Below are 17720 nucleotides of genomic sequence, written 5' to 3'. Positions count from 1 at the left end.
TACTTGTGACATAACTTGCAAAATTAAAATTATACCTTTTAATTACAATAGCTTACACACAGCCTAAATACATTCATGTGTTTTGAGTGGTTAAAGTGAAAATTTTGTAAGATGTGATGTTTTAAAGAAAAACAATTAAAAAGAGGGAAAAAATGAATAAAAACACTGAGGCCTCTCCTTTCTCCACCCACTGAGCCTCACCTCATGCCATCTCTTCTGCTGAGCTCCAGTGTTGTAAAGGGACATGTGCAAACACCACAGCCCATTTCTGACCAAAGGCAGATATTTGGGGAGTGGTGGTGTCACCCCTCCTTATGGTGCATTCTTCTAGTGGCACCCTTGAAATGGTGTGCCCAGGTTGTGAGGTGGCATCCTCAGTTGTGTCCACTGTGATCATCAGTCCAAATCAGGACCAAACCATTCTGTGTTAGTCATTTTAAAATGTTCCTGCATCACCCTGTGGTGGGTAAAATATAAAGAATCTCATTATGTTTTCTAAAAACAGCTTGCATATGTAGGCAAATTAAAAAATTAAGAAATAGATAGCAATAGCAAATATACTTCTATACCGCTTTTCAGTGCACTTAACCACTCCCTAAGCAGTTTGCAATGTGTAAGTTAATTGCTCCCAGCGAGCTGGGCACCCATTTTTGTGACCTCAGAAGGATGCAAGCCTAAGTTGAGCCTGAGCCCCTGGCTGGTATTGAACTGGGCTGGTAAGTGGCTGCAGTACAGGAATTTAACCACTGCACCACCAGAGCTAGATGCAGGAGAGGTTTGGGTCTTGTCCACTGATACTGACCTTTTCTAGGTAGGGTTGTGTTTACTTACTTAGAAAGTAAAACAGAAAAGGATCTAAAGCTACACAATGCCTCCTAAATGTATCTTAACCTTTATTTAGGGGGAAAGAAATATCATTCATTCTGTGCTGCCTTCATCCCATTTCAGTTACAGAATCAAACAGACACATGCCAGATTTAATCAACTTCTACCACCATAGGTGGTAGTTTAACAGATACCATAGACTCTGAGAAAGTGAAATAAGTGCATTCAAGAGCCTTATCTCTCCCTGGAAACCAAGATGACTAAACCAAGACTGTAATACCTTTGGACATATCATGATGTGGCACGACTCGTGTATTTCTGCGCAGATAAATGCTTACCAGAACACAAAGAATCTCACAGCCTTGCTGCTGCCTCTGTTGTTCCTGACAAGACTAAGGACGTAATTTGTCACTAATTTTATTCTCAAAAGAAGCATGAGTAATGTTAGCAATTTTCTTCCCATTGCAAGAAAGTCTTTGAAAACTGCATCATTTTCTAAGCCTATTTCGCACAAAATTCACATGTGGCTGTTTTGCAAGAAAATATCTCTATTTTCTGCCTTGAAAAAGCTGTTTTAAGTGCAGATCCAACCACATGCTAAATTTGTGTGGAATGTCCCCAATTACAGCATTTTCTGCCCAGGGAACAAACTTTTTTGACACACAAAAAAAACAGTATTTCCATACAAATATATTTTCCACACAGAAAAAGCTTGTTCCTGTGCAGAAAACACTGCTTTCTGTGCAAAATGATCACATGCTAATTTTATGCAAAATCAGTCTCAGACTGCAAAGATTCTCAACAAACAGGGTTGCTTCTCATAAGGGTTTCTTGATCATTTTTCAATTTTTTCCCCCATCGCTAATCAGGACATCGCTTTCTCCACTGTGGAACAAAGAGTGATGAACATTTTTCTGTCCCTAGTAAGGATCTAATCAGTTTACAGACTAGTTCCAGTACCCATACAACATCGCAGACTAGGCCATGACAGTAGGCAGGTAGAAATTTAGGTCATAACCTGGCATTTTTTGCTGATGTTGTACTACATACAATGAAGGCACTTTTTAAACTAATAATGGTGGAAGAAGGGAGCAGAGAGGAAGTAATTAGGGCTGTAGTCTACTTGGAGCAGGGATCTGCATTCTTTCCTGTGCTAAACCATAAAGAGCCATACGCATTGTTGGTGATCAATGAATGATAGGTGGGGGGGGAAAGAAAAGAGAGAAAATATATTGCTGATGGACATGCTGAGCAGTTACTAAAGTTGCGAAAAAAAACTTAAAATCTGTGACCTTATATGCTCACTTTTTTTCCTAATTTTTTCAGAAAGTATATTTTTCTTATTTCCTTGGCTGAAAGTGTTGCTGCCCCCCCTTTTCCCCCCTCAAGGCTTGTGTTGTTGTTGCTGTCGTTGCTGTTGTTCCTGCTGCTGCTGCTGTTATTGTTGTCTACCATTCCTTCCCTTGCCCTTTTGATCCCTGATGCTCCCTCTCCTCTGCCTCCCTTGCATCTGCACTGTCTTGTACTAAGCTGTATTGCACTTGATTCAATCCTACTTTACATGTCCTGTCTTTTATCTCCCAAGCTCACTATCTGGATAAGGTAGTGAAAGGTATGGTGGTCTTCCTTCCTCTTTTCTTCCCCACCGTTTGTCTTTGTGTTACAAACGCAGCCGAAAGACACTAGCACACACCCCACATCCCTAAAGAGTGCACAAATGTCAACTTAGATTACATCCTTTTTCCATGGTCACAATACTCATGCCTAAAAGTCCAAACAGGCGAGTTTTCCAGGAATTTAGGCTGAGAAAATGTATTTGCGATGTCATCCTTTTGTAAGTGCTGCCACCTTGCACCACCATCATGTCCATATTTACTCAATCCTCCTTTTCTCATAATTTATTCCCACCTGGCCAAGTTATTCAGGATGTGGGGTAGGGGAATTAAATCATTTGAGCAATGTGTGTTTTTAAAACAAGTGATGACCCAACAGGTGAATAACAGGTGAGTGCATTTGACTATATGAAGGTTCCTTGTTTCCAGATTAAAACAAAGAATCTAGACCATGGACGTTATTTTTGCATGCTGGTGTAGCAAGTTGAATTTCCAGGCACAGATAACTAATAAGTACTGGTTGAAATTCACTTGGGGTCATAAGTAGATATATCTTTAGGAAATAGAATTGAGCAATTTTGCAATTCAGCACAGGTCTGTTGCACATTGAGACTGATGTAGGATGGGACTCAACCTGGCACTGGACACTTAGGAGTACTGATGCACATCAATAGAGTGCAAGGTTATGAGGACACTCTTGATGATGTTCTATTATGCATCTTCACAATTCACAATCAGAGTTCCCTAGTGCCTCTGCTTCATAGCTAAGTGTGCATAAAGGTGTGCAACCTAGGCCACAGTAAAGAATTCTCAACATGATTGTCAGTGACTAGAAAGATTCTAAACTATGTAGAGATGGTGTTGCTGAATGCCCTGGTATTTCCATTTGGGCTACATCAAAGTATGGCATTTTATCATTAATGGTTAATAAATTAATATAAGTGTATATGAATCTCTTTCTAGGTTATGTGAGGTCAACTGCAATTGAAAACAGTCACACTTTACTTCACAATATATTATTATTATTATTATTATTATTATTATTATTATTATTATTATTAACCTTTATTTATAAAGCGTTGTAAATTTACACAGCGCTGTACATACAGTCTTTTTAATTGGACGGTTCCCTGCCCTCAGGCTTACAATCTAAAGATATATGTTTTAGCAGGAATACAATCAGTCACCATATAAAGAGAACCAACAATGGAACTGACTTATGGTTTCTGCTTGCTGCTTAATTTCAGAGGTTGGGGTGGGGAAGAGTTCAGGATTTGTGCCATCCAGGTTGCCAGAAGAAGAAACTACTCTTTGGCAGGAGGTGATTTCATCTCACTCCAATTTTGAGTGGGGGAGTTCAAAGGTTTTGAGGCTTGGTGAAGTCTTGGAGGCTCTGAGAAGCTCCAAAATTCCTGGAGGAGGGCACACATACCGCCCATGCACTGCATTTTTCCCACCCATAATTTAAATTATAGAGGCTTTTTAGTATTTTTGAGAAGTATAGTGGGACCTTGGTATCTGCAGGGGATCCCTCACTAATACCAAAATCTGCAGGACCTCAAGTCCCGTTGTCTCCAGTGATGGTGCATGCACACAACCATGCCACCATTAGGGACAACAGGACATTCAGGTGAAGTTGTGTTGTCCCTGATGGTGGCATGGCCATGTGCATATGCCATCACTGGGGACAATGGGGATTGTCTCTAATGGCAGCACAGCCCCATACACAGGCTGCCCCTGGGGGCATTGGGGGCTTGTCATCCACGGATGCTTAAATCTGCGAGTGGCAAGTCTGCAGATAGCGAAGTCCTACTGTATATGGCTGGTAGCTGAACAAAGTACACTTTTGCCAGTAGTTGCCAGTAGTTGAGAATATAATGAAACAATGGATGGACAGTCATTCTATTTCCTGTCAGTTTTGCATGTATTTGTTCGTAGTTCTGTTCCATCCTGTTTCTGGATCAATCGTCAATTTAAAAAAAATTACTAATTTGCATTACTTTAACTCATTTTTCACAAGTTACACAAATGTCCTCTGGGGAGCATGGTGGCATTTTTGCCACATTTTAAGGACTGTTTTTAAAGCTGAAAGCAAGGTGGACATGACTTCAAGTCACTTCTTGTTTTGGGGGGTGAAAAGGCCTCTCCTGGACCTAAAATGGCCCAAGAGGGCCTAAAATTATGGGGAAAATGTCCCCCATGGAGACACTTGGAGACATTTTTTGCTGTGGTGGGTATAATGAAGGGGTTCAGCCCCCAAAGTCTCCTAGAGACCTAATGCAGTCCCCTAGCCTCCCACGTTTGCCCACCTGTACTCTACAAAATGTGTGATGAAACTCCTTTTTTGGTAAACTAAGAAGCACCATAATGTTGTTCATTTTTAGGGGAATCTGCTTCAGCCCACTAATACTTTTGACTGTACTTTATCTTCAGAACTCCCCGTCATTTGGGAGGATTCTTTTATGCCATGGTTGCTTGTGCCTCTCTTTTGCATACATACACAGAGAGCTCACCCTCATCTTGTGATTTTAAAACCTTGGCACAGAACCAAGCTTGGCTCTGCTCTTGCAAGATATATTTCAGATAAATCTGTAAAAGCTATGTGGTATTCAGACCTCAGTGCTTTTAAGCAAGGTTTTGTTTTCAATCCTCAAAACCACACACTTTCTATAGGGCCTCACCAAAAAGAAAGCCATTAATCTTGCTCTGGAATAGTCTTCCTCTTAGCAACCTCCTCGGCTGAAGCTGCATTTTATTAATTTCATTTATGAAATTAGAGCTGTAGTAGGGAAATAGAGTAGGTTGTTGGGGGGGGCTGTGTTTTAAGGTGGAGAATTTGGAAGCTGGAAGTGATTGCCTGCCATTTTGAAAAGTGTAGCTAATTATATACATTATATAAAGAAGCTACAGATTCTATAATGTTTTTGTGATGTGTCTGACAACCTGACAATAAATTTGATTGAGTTGGAGGCACATGCTAATCCATTGGAAATTGTGTGGGCTCAACTATATGTAGTTGAGACCCTGGAGGAGGAGGAGGTTGGTAAAAGCACGCTTTCCCCATTGAAAAGAATTGGATACCATGCCAATGTTTATTTTAACCTTCCACCAATAGGAAAGAAAAGAGAATAGGTGCAAAAAAGAACAGGGCTCCAGGTTGCTTTTAATCCATGGTTAAGCCTTTAGCCTGGCAATGGTCTTTAAGCCTGAAAACTTCTGTATACTGTACTAGGATGTATCTACATTGCAGAATTAATACATTTTAACACCACTCTAACTGCCATGGCTCAATGATATGGACTGTTGGGATTTGTCATTGTGTGAACTATTTAGTCTTCTCTGTCAGAAAGCTCTGGTGCTACAAATCCCAGAATTCTCTAGGATGGAGCTATGACAAGTAAAAGTAGTGTCAAACTGCATTAATTCTGCAATGTGGCAGCAGCTAATCTCATATTGAATCTATTGTAGCTTACTTCCGAGTAAACAGTCTATTGATGAATTGGTGGGAGCAGAAGTAGTTGAATAGTGTGGCCTTCAGATTTTGAACTTTATTGCACTGTCCCTAGAACGGTCCTGTTGTGTTCCCAAAAGGGGGCATGACAAGAACAGGATGAGACTAAGAATGAATCTTACCACACAGGGGAACGCTGCCGCTACTGCCAGACATTCCCATCGCGTTCTGCATCCGTTCCAGAGAGCGCGATTTTTGAGAACGCTTTTGAACAATTCTCAAAAATTGCACCCTCTGGAACGGATGTAAAACACAATAGGAATGTCCGGCAGTAGTGGCGGCGTTCCCCTGTGCAGTAAGATCCATTCTTAGCCCCATCCCGTTCTCGTCACACCCCCTTTTTGGAATGCGACAGGAGCATTCTAGGGACAGTGCAATAAAGTTCTTTGTTAGAACTGCACATCTGAGCATCCCTCACTTTTGGCTATGCTGGCTAGGACTGCTAAGAGTTGTGTTGTAACAACATCTGGGAGGCCACACTTGGCCTACTCATGAGTTAGATGGATGTATTGATAATCTTTTGACTGGCTAAAAAAAGTCAAAAAGTAATCTTTTTGACTTGCTTTTCTGCAATTGATCATGTGACTTGCTGAGATGAGGAGGAGAAAGGACCCAAAGCAACTTGCAACAAATTAAAACAAAGTATGTGTATATTTCAGTTAATGAAGTAGATGTGTTCCTGGTATCAAAGGCAGAAATGGTGTGGAAAAAATAGGGGGAGATTCCTAGACCCCATAAAAGAAGAGCAGTTGAACAGGTTTCAGGAAACTTTTTATCCAAACCCAACAATATACACATGTAATGTGAAACAACCAGGTCACGTATGCCTTGCAAAGCTAACCAAAACATTTTGAGCCTTCTATTTCTTGAAGGCTTCTTTTGTAATGCATCCAGGGATAACTTTTTCTTTCACCCGCATCCACATTTCCTATGGTTTCCATTTTGATGGTCAAACTTGTAACTCTCTGCTTTTTAACATGTTGGGGTAGCTAATAAGGCAGGCTTATCTATTCTCCCCTTTTCTCGCTTTGGCTGCTCATGCATACTCAGTAAGGGATTCTGGAGCCAGTTACTTTTTACCATGCCTTTTGCAGGTGGACACACATAGTTCAGCTAGAGTGAATTTCATTGTTTGCTTTACAAGCACTGCTGCAATCCAATACCATAACCCTGCTTTTCCATCTTTAATTTAGTGTTCTCCTAGTTCTGATGTTGCTAAACATCTTTTAGCTAGACAGAGAATGAGGTGGGGACAATGTTGTTTTGTGGATGTTAAAAAGATTTTGCAAATAGGAATTTCACGGTCAGAAGCTTTATTAATTGAGGTATGCCTGTAAAGCTAAACCTGTTTGACACAAAAATTCAAAAGCCATAAAATAATACTGTTGAAAACACTAAATTAAAACAGCTTAAAACGTATTAAAACATGGTAAAAAAAAGATAAAAACACAGCAGCACCCCCCCTTAAAAGACCCTTCTGCCATAGTAAGTTAAGAGCCAAAAGCCTACCTAAAAATAAAGATATGGGGCCAACCAAACCTCCAATGTGAGGGAGCTGCACAACTTGGGAGCAGCCACTAAGAAGATTTGTGTGTTGTCACCAGGTGCAGCTGTAATAGTGGTAGAAGGGCAAGAAAGCCTTCCCTGAATAACTTAAAAGTAAGGCAGGTTGATAGTGGTAGATGCTTTCCACTTTGTGAGGATGAACACTCATCTTAATGGCTCCAACCCTCCAAATCATTTTTTTGACCTTGGGCATCTGTAAGGAAGAGGATAAAATGGGGCTGCAAACAAAGAGTCGGGGGGGGGGGGGGAGCTATTAATCCAAAAGAACCAACAAAGCCACTTTTTCCAACCTGTTATTAGCCCTTTAAGAAACCTGGAACAAAAGATCCTCACTTGTAGGCAAATCTCTGTGTCTTCAGAAGCCCTGTCTGTTTGGTGGCAAGAGGTTGTTTTTGTTTTAATTGCCCAGGGGGAATGAAATGCCCCCAGACTGCTTTATATTATTATTTTTAACGTCTTCTTTATGAGATCAAAGAATGACAGGCTGCCTTTGTCTCCCATTTCTGGCACTAGATTGGTGGCAATTCTTGCAGAGAATAGGTAGGTCATTGCAAGGCGGTGTGATCAGAACCTCCTGCTAATAATATGGTATCTGTTGGTACAGTATCTTTCAAGATTATTCCTAGTTTCTGTTTTTCATCTCCAGTTGTGAGGTGGAAGAAGGGGTGGGATAAATCAAAAGGCAACAGAGATGTACCTAAAAGGAATGGGAAGAAAAGATTAGAAAATCATCTTAGGATGTGAGCTGCCAAGCATTTCCACTTTCCGCGGCTCCTTGCTTTTCTTTTTTGTCTGCCAATATACCTTCTATAAAAATGCCTGCTTTATCTTCTTCAGATGACCATTAAGAGCCAGGAGCTGAAAAGGGTAAATTGTACTCCATAAAGTTTTCTTCAGGTTCAAGTGAACATACTTGCAGTAAACCTTTGCATTTATGACACATGGCAGAGAATCAGCACTCACTATAACTTCCAACTTGCATAATTCTCCTTTGGTTATGTGGGCAGAATGCATGGTTTGAAATGAACGTTGCATGATTCATTTAGGCTTCCTTAATTATTAACATCTTTCTCGTTGGAAATCTCCAAATCAGCCCTTCTGACTTGGAAAGATACATGGGTTTTGTTCTGCTCTGATCCAAGCCAGAAAATAGTCAACATCTTAAAGCCATATCTATACCAAGATTTTTATTGAATAGAAAAGCCATTCCCTTCTCAGGAGAACTGTGGGAACTGATGCATGAGGGATTATGGCTTCCAAAACCTTGTCAGCACCTTCTCAGAACTTGGTCATTGTGGTGGTGATATGTGCCTTCAAGTTGTTTCCAATTTATGGCGAGTCTATCATGGGGTTTTCTTGGCAAGATTTGTTCAGAGTGGGTTTGCCTTTGCCTTTCTCTGAGGCTGAGAGAATGATTTGCCCAATTTACTGTAGAAATAATGCAGTTGGACACCATTTTACCTGCCAATGACTCCATCCTACAGAATCCTGGGATTTGTTTTTGTGAGGCACAAAAATTTGTGCCTATACTGGCAGCAGTGGGATTCAAACTCATCCCCCTACAAAGACTGGGACCTTGATCCAATACCTTTAGATCTTTCAGCCATGCGACTAAGATCTACAGTCGTCAGAAAATGGGGGGGGAGCCTCTTTTCCCCAGAGTGCCATCATAATAGAGACAGTTTCCATTAACCTCTAGGCCAGGGATGAGCAGCTATGGAAGACTAGTGGGCCACATTAGCCCTCCAGGAGAGCTTGGAGCACTACAACCACCACCATAGCTGCTCCCACAAAAATAGTTTGCCTGAATGCCCCCAAATGCCCTCTAAGGGACATGGTAGCATGTTTCGGGGCCATCCTGAGCTCCTAAATTGCATTTTGTATAACCTGCAAAATGTTCATTTTGAACCTGGGGCTCCAGAGAAGATCCAGATCTGGTGGAAATGCCTTCCACACCCCTTCGAGATCATTTTTAGTCTTTCAGAGCATAATAAAGTTTTGAACAATTTTGAAAACACATGAACAAAAATGTTTGATTCCTGGGGCCACAAAAACACCCCGGGAACCCCATGCCCACTCTTTGTCCACTTCTTTCTCTACACCGAGAGTGGGCAAAGTGTGCCCTGGGGTCACAAAATTATTATTATTATTATTATTATTATTATTATTATTATTATTATTTATATCCCACCTCTCTAATTGAATTGAGACTGCTTACAGCATTAGAATCGTAGAGCTGGAAGAGACCATAAGGGCCATTAAAACATTAAAATACATTAAAATACCAAAAACTGTAATGATTAATATCATAAAAGCCATATCACCTAAAAACCCACCCACCATCAAATTTAAAATGACATTTCAGACCAAATACCAATAAACAAGGTCAAGCAAGTAGTTAGTTGATGGAGCAAATTAATCTGGGGAAGCCATCAAGATTCGTAATATTCTGGATCTCCTCCGGGAGATCATTCCATAACTTAGGGGCAATAGAAGTAAAGTTCCTTTGAGGGACCGTAGTAAGCCTAGTTTTTGTTGGCTGCAACAAGTTTTTACCTGAAGATCAAAGCGTGTGGTGCATTCCAACCTTTTCCTGGACAAAAAATAATGAATTGCTATTCCTGGAAGCCTTCAGGTGCAACGAGTTACTTTTTTAAAAATTGCAAATCCTCCCTGCTCAGTTTAATATAAAAATACCAATTTTTGAGACTTCAGCCCACGTTAGGATTTTTATGCTTTATTTTTCTATAGTCTATACAGCCCCCAAACCTAGTGTGGCTACCCACCTCCACTCGAACACCATCAAAAAGTGTTTTAGTAAATCTTTGCCCAACCTGATTGCACAGTGGAAATAATGTGCGATGGTAAGCACACTATGTAACAAGTATAGAACAAGTATAGTACACATAATCTCCATAAGGGCTTCATCACTCATTCTGTTCCGCTTGTCAGAAGACAAAAAGAATGAGCTGAAACTAGATAGGAACCTCATTGCTTGGTGAAAGATGAGTTAAGTAGATGGCACGGCCCTTGTGCAGCTGCTTCACTGCACAGTTGGGCTGGAAAAGAAACCAGTCAATTCAGTTCACATCTTCTGGCCTCACCCAGAAGAAAGACTGTTAAAATATGGTGCTTAAGAGCAAGACAGCATGTGAAAATTACTCAATTATTTTCTCTAGTGCTAGAAAGCATTTACACCTGTGATTTAGTTTAGCTAAAACTTGAGTTTGCTTATTGTTTTCAATGCTTCCAAGGAAGCATAGTGTAGCTCACCATATCATTATTACTTTGGCAACCCAATGAGTCAGTTTGCTAAGGACAAAAAATGTAGATTTCCCAGCACATGATCCATTTTCCCTGGTGCATCATATTGCAGTTTTTCATATATATAATATTTTATATCCATCCATAGTGGTTAAGATGCCAATTCTGATGATCAGAAGATCAGAAGGTTGGCAGTGAGAGGCCCAAGTACTGCATGATGGTGTGAGCTCCCGTCACTCGTCCCAGCTTCTGCCAACTTAGCAGTTGGAAAGCATGCAAATGCAAGTAGATAAATAGGTACCACTTAAGTGAGAAGGTAACAGCAGCCCGGTCCAGATTGGCCGGAAAGGACGCCCTCGTCACATGCGAGGGGTGCCTCAGAGCGGCGCTTCCAGATGCCCCGCAACCCTGGCACATGACAAGGGCGGCAAAATGGCAGTGCCCTGTACAGATGGGAGCCGCCATTGTTATGTGCCGGACACATAGTGTCTGCACATCGCGGTGCCATTATGATGTTGCAAGTGCGCCATTGGCACACAGTGACATCATAATGGCGGTGCGAGAAGAAGCTGCTTTTCGCAGGTTCTTTTTTGCCCCGTGGGGAAGCTCCACAGTTTGGAGGCTGCAGCTTCCCCACAGAGCAAAAATAGGCACCAGAGACCGTCCTTTTTGGACGGTCTGTCCCGTGCCAGCATTTGATGTAGTCATGCTGGCCATATGACCAACAAAGCAGTCTTCGGACAACTCTGGCTCTTCGGCTTAGAAACAGAGATGAGCACTGCCCCATACAGTCAATTGCTACTAGACATTAATGTAAAGGGACTACCTTTACCTTTATACATATTATAGTTCCATATTATAATATTACATATTACAGGTGCATCAGTGTGCCTGCTTAGGTCAGTTAGACTCATAGAATCATAGAGTTGGAAGAGACCGCAAGGGCCATCCAATCCAACCCCCTGCCATGCAGGAAATCCAAATCAAAGCATCCCCAACAGGTGGCCATCCAGCCTATGTTTAAAGACCTCCAAGGAAGGAGACTCCACTACACTCCGGGGGAGTTTGTTCCACTCACTGTCGAACAGCCCTTACTGTCAGGAAGTTCCTCCTAATGTTGAGGTGGAATCTCTTTTCCTGTAGCTTGCATCCATTGTTCCGGCTCCTGTTCTCTGGAGCAGCAGAAAACAAGCTTGCTCCCTCCTCAATATGACATCCTTTCACATATTTAAACAGGGCTATCATATCACCTCTTAACCTTCTCTTCTCCAGGCTAAACATCCCCAGCTCTCTGAGTCGTTCCTCATAGGGCAAGGTTTCCAGACCTTTCACCATTTTAGTCGCCCTCCCTTTGGACACGCTCCAGTTTCTCAATGTCCTTTTTGAATTGTGGTGCCCAGAACTGGACACAATATTCCAGGTGGGGCCTGACCAGAGCAGAATACAATGGCACAATTACTTCTCTTGATCTAGACACTATACTTTTATTGATGCAGCCTAAAATTGCATTGGCCTTTTTAGCTGCCGCATCGCACTGTTGACTCATGTTCAACTTATCGTCTACTTGGACTCCTAGATCCCTTTCACATGTACTTTCATTCAGCCATGTGTCTCCCATCCTATATCTGTGCATTTCAATTTTCTGCCCTAAGTGCAGTACCTTACATTTCTCTGTGTTGAATTTCATTTTGTTAGCTTTGGCCCAGCTTTCTAGTCTATTCAGATCATTTTGAATATTGGTCCTGTGCTCTGGAGTATTAACTATTCCTCCTAATTTGGTGTCATCTGCAAATTTGATAAGTGTGCTCCCAATTCTGTCATCCAGGTCATTGATAAAGATGTTGAATAACACTGGGCCCAGGACAGAGCCCAGTGGGACCCCACTGGTCACTTCTCTCCAGGATGAAAAGGAGCCATTGTTGAGCACCCTTTGGGTTCGGCCGGTCAACCAATTACAGATCCATGTAACAGTTCCTTTGTCTAGCCCACATTTTACCAGCTTGTTTGCAAGTATGTCATGGGAAACCTTGTCAAAGGCCTTACTGAAATCAAGATATACTATATCCACAGCATTCCCTTCATCTACCAAGCTGGTAATTTTATCAGAGAAAGAGATCAGATTTGTCTGGCATGACTTTTTGTGATTATGGCATTGCCCCCCCCCTGTTGGTGAGAGCCAGCATGGTGTAGTGGTTAGAGTACTGGATTATGACTCTGAAGACCAGGGTTGAAACCCCTGCTTGGTCATGTAAATCTACCAGGTGATCTTAGGCTAGTCACAGTCTCTCAGCCTCAGAGGATGGCAATAGCAAACCCTTTCTGAAGATGTGAAGTCGAAGGCTTTCATGGCCGGCATCCATAGTTTTTTGTGGGTTTTTTGGGCTATGTGGCCATGTTCTAGCAGAGTTTCTTCCTGATGTTTCGCCAGCATCTGTGGCTGGCATCTTCAGAGAATGTTTGCCAAGTCCTTTCCAGGCAAACATTCTCTGAAGATGTCAGCCACAGATGCTGGCGAAACGTCAGGAAGAAACTCTGCTAGAACATGGCCACATAGCCCGAAAAACCCACAAAAAACCTTTCTGAACAATCTTGCCAATAAAACCCCATGATAGTTTCGCCTTTGGATCCCCATAAGACAGAAACAACTTGAAGGCATCCAGGTCACTTGGAGCTCATCAGTGTCACTGGTTTTGAAACTAAGGTGTGGGACCAGCTAGGGAACTAAGGGTGGTCCTGAAAACTGCATTATTTCTACAATGTAGATGCAGACCTTGTTTTACACATTCATGTTCATCAGGAATCTTTTCCTTTCCTATCAAAATCTTGCCAAGTAGGCCTTTCCCTTCCTTTCTTTTACTGAGGAAAGGCAAGGGCAAAAGAAATGTAATGTAAAATTCTCTCCCCCTCCGCCACACACACCCTATTCTTCCAGGCTCCAACCCTAATCTCTCAATCAAATCACAATTGGAAATACAACTCTGTAGAATAAGGCTTCCAAGTGAGGGTTATGACTGGGACTAATTAAGGAGCTTTAATTGCCCAGATCATTAGCAGCAGATTATTTCAGCTACCAGTCTTGAAAAATTGCAAGGTAATCACTTGCTAATCTGAGTAAACAGCCTTGCTAGACAAGGAAATACCACTGTATACAAGACAACTGGCTTTGTTTTCTTCCACTCTCCACACACAACTTTTCTCATTATTTTTTCTTGAAAGGTTGGCAAAGGAATATGTGTAGGAAGTCAATCATGACTTCAGTCTTGCTGTTGAATACTTTTTACCTGCCATGCAGCTACACGAATGAGTCTGTTTAATCTTTTCGCCTCTAATGATGATGATGATAATAACACCTTTTTCACAAAAAGGAAGTACATCAAACATATACAATCAAAAACGAATGATAAAACACGACACTGTAAAATGGTAAAATATTAAAATAATGTACAGTGCTACCTCGGGTTACGAAATTAATTCGTTCCGCGGCTCCGTTCGTAACCCGAGTAATTTCGCAACCCGAAAAGCCGCTGGAAAGCCGCTAGCCGCGCTTTGCGTTTGAATTTCGCGCCAAAATAATTTTTGTAACCCGAAAAAAACATCGTATCCCGGAACAGTTTTTTCCAATCTAACTTTTTCGTATCCCGGAAATTTCATAACGTGATCAATTCGTATCCCGGGGTACCACTGTACTAATATGCTAAAAACAAAATCCTCTACTATAATGGAAGAGGAGATCACAACCAAGTATTTCCAGTGTTAAACTAAATGATTCATTGTTAATGTCCAACAAGAACAAATTATAGTTGGTCTGAGTTACGATTTTTTTTAAACAAGCCAAGATGAAACCATAGTTTCTGATCCTGGCTTGTTATGGTAAATCACAATTTAACTGTCGTCTCCAGTTTAATGTAAAGATGAGCTGGTTAGCTTAAACCAAGAAGTGGATACTTCCAGTCCCCACTTTTTCAAGGGGAGAATCAAGGACTTAATTTCTTTGAATCAGTTTTAAAAATTATAATTGCATATGATGTGAGCTGTACAAGTGGAGAGCATTTTCTTTTCTTTTCTTAGATTTCCTGTTTTCACCCAGCAAAAACTCTTGTTAAATGTCTTCCCAAGTAACAACAATCTAAATATTATTTCTGCTCATCATTAATTACCCTCTTCTACCCTATCCAGAATTAAAAGTAGGTTGTAATCTTAGGGCAAAGACATGTAGTGTTACAAAAGCTGTAAAGTGCAATATATATTGGAATGGGACTCATCTAGATATACCGGATGTTCTTGGATAACAAGTCCCAGTGTTCTTCACCAATGGATATTTATTTATTGTTATTATTGAAAATGGGATTCAAGGCAGATATGCTGGCTAACATCTGGACTATCATATAATTCTCACTTGTGCTATATAGAATCATAGAACCGTAGAGTTGGAAGAGACCACAAGGGCCATCAAGTCCAACTCCATTCTGCCATGCAGGAACACACAATAAAAGCATCCCTGACAGATGGCCATCCAGCCTCTGTTTAAAGACCTCCAAAGAAGGAGACTCCACCACACTCCGAGGGAGTGTGTTTCACTGTCGAACAGCCCTTACTGTCAGGATGTTCCTCCTAATGTTGAGGTGGAATCTCTTTTCCTGCAGCTTCCATCCATTACTCCAGTCCTAGTCTCTGGAGCAGCAGAAAACAAGCTTGTTCCCTCCTCAATATGACACCCCTTCAAATATTTTAACAGGGCTATCATATCACCTCTTGACCTTCTTTTCTCCAGGCTAAACATCCCCAGCTCCCTAAGTCGTTCCTCATAGGACATGGTTTCCAGACCCTTCACCATTTTAGTCGCCCTCATTTGGACACGCTTCAGTTTCTCAATGTCCTTTTTAAATTGTGGTGCCCAGAACTGGACACAATATTCCAGGTGGTGCCTGACCATAGCAGAATACAGTGGCACTATTACTTCTCTTGATCTAGACACTATACTTTTATTGATGCAGTAGATGCTGATGGTGATGTAATGAGACAATCAGACAGCAAGATAGGGAAAAAAACACAACAGTAAATAAAGTTAACATATATAATTTGTCCAAATAGAGCAGTATTGTCTTGGACAAGCAGTAGCTCTCCTAACTTAAGTCCTTTTAATTACAGATGTTGCATATCAAATCTTATACGTGCAAAACATGTTATCCTGACACAGTTATGGCCTAGGCGTGAATTTCAAAGGGAATGATAGAGATGCTCTTAATGAAATCTACAAGAATGCCATTTTTAGCTAAATCATGACCCTTGTGTAATCACTTGAGAATAACAGGTAATGGAGGCACTAAAGAAAATAAGGGTAGTGATATCCCCTTACTCCTTTTTCAGACACTGGCTCTAGATCATCCATGATAACAATCCATTAAAAGCATATTTATTTGTTGAATTCATGTTCTGTGCTTCCACTAAAAGAAACATTTAAAGTTGGCTTAAATAGTAATATTGGCTGTGCTATATATGCAGCAAGTATTATTTTTCTAATTGCTCAGCCCACATTCCACTGGTTTCAACCAGTTTCTGAAGATTAGAAGCAGCACAGCAAAAGCAGGCTCACAAACCACCACTGATTTTGTGCTCGCCATTTGTCCTGTGTCTCACATTGCACCAGACTAAGTGAGTTGTTATCATCATTCCTAATAGCAGAAACGTTAATTGGGGATCTAAAAATGCTTGGTCTCGATTTCATTTGGTTAGTCCCAATCCCAGCTATATTTTTTCTAGATCTTGTTTCAGATTTGGTTGAGAGGCTTTGTGGCTTCATCCCACACTAAACTTGCCCCCTCCAAAAGTATATTCCTAATTTGCACATTTATCTGCATAATTGACTTAATTTATACAACAGCCTCCATGGACGAACTAAAGCATGTTTCTGCATATACATTTTTTGTCAGTTATGTGTATTTTAGCCATTCATGATTTAAAATATGCATACTGCTTTATGCACCACTTTATTTCCCAGAAATGTCCTACAGACTTTGCAAGGGGGCAAATCATGGTGGGAATTTTCTTACAACAAGTTACGGGAGGTGCAAAAATTCAACTTCCCCAGAGAATGTTAGCAAAACTGAGAAAAGGTGTTTGGTTTTTTTCCCATCCACACCTCCAGGTTTTTCAAATGTTGATGGCATGCTTGTAAGAATGCCATGTACACAGAATTGACATACTAAGGTCTCTCCTTCATACAAAAAGTGCCTCTCTGCTTGGATTTTCTTGGGATGGTTAAGTGTAAAAGTGTGACTCCAGATAGTAAAGTAGCCCAGAGCATCACACTGGCCTAGATGCCATTGCTACTCCTAACCAGAGTAGGACTACCGAATCAATGTGATGTGTGCAAGTGTTGGCTTACTATTTTCCCACTCAATCAATCCAAGCACATGGTAGTGATGCTGATGGATCATCATCATCATCATCATCATCATCATATTTATTTCCTGCCTCTACTCAAGGATTAAGGCAGAGAACAACAAAAAATACATAACATCAATTTAAAAACACATCAGTTAAAACATGCATCAATTTAAAAGAACAAGTAAAACACATACATATTAAAATAATCCACATTATAAAATTGACCATTTAAAATTCACAATTTAAAAATCAGCAGCATAGACCTGCTGGAAGAGACTGTCTATAATGCTGTTTTAAATTTGGACAGTGTATTCAGCTGTCAAATCTCATCCAGCAGGTCATTCCACAGTCTAGCTGATGAAAATGCCCTCTGGTTGAAAGTTGCCACCATAGTTCTACTTAACTGGACTAAATGTCTCCAAGAGAACCTGAGTGTGCGGGGCAGATTATACACAAGGGGGCAATATTGTAGAAAACAGCCACCTGTGAACTTCTCTCACCAGCCCACAGCAAATGTTTGGCTTGACAGAGGAATGAGTGGGGACCAAAGTCAG

General features: G+C 41.0%; 1 protein-coding gene across 11 annotated transcripts in view; it reads left to right on the top strand.

Annotated features, from left to right (window-relative positions):
* The window catches only part of TENM4 (teneurin transmembrane protein 4), an 840211-nt gene that overhangs the window by 692719 nt on the left and 129772 nt on the right, over positions 1 to 17720 (top strand). For 7 of the 11 annotated variants that reach the window (XM_042456125.1, XM_042456124.1, XM_042456133.1 and 4 more), the window contains one exon: positions 2411 to 2437. The exons of the other annotated variants lie outside the window; for them this stretch is intronic. In XM_042456125.1, the coding sequence (XP_042312059.1) occupies positions 2411 to 2437 (27 nt within the window). The remainder of the gene's footprint in view (positions 1 to 2410; positions 2438 to 17720) is intronic. 11 annotated transcript variants of the gene reach the window in all.

Source organism: Sceloporus undulatus, chromosome 3 (genome assembly GCF_019175285.1).
Source record: "Sceloporus undulatus isolate JIND9_A2432 ecotype Alabama chromosome 3, SceUnd_v1.1, whole genome shotgun sequence".
Classification (NCBI taxonomy): domain Eukaryota; kingdom Metazoa; phylum Chordata; class Lepidosauria; order Squamata; family Phrynosomatidae; genus Sceloporus; species Sceloporus undulatus.
This window is presented reverse-complemented; position numbering and strand designations above follow the sequence as displayed.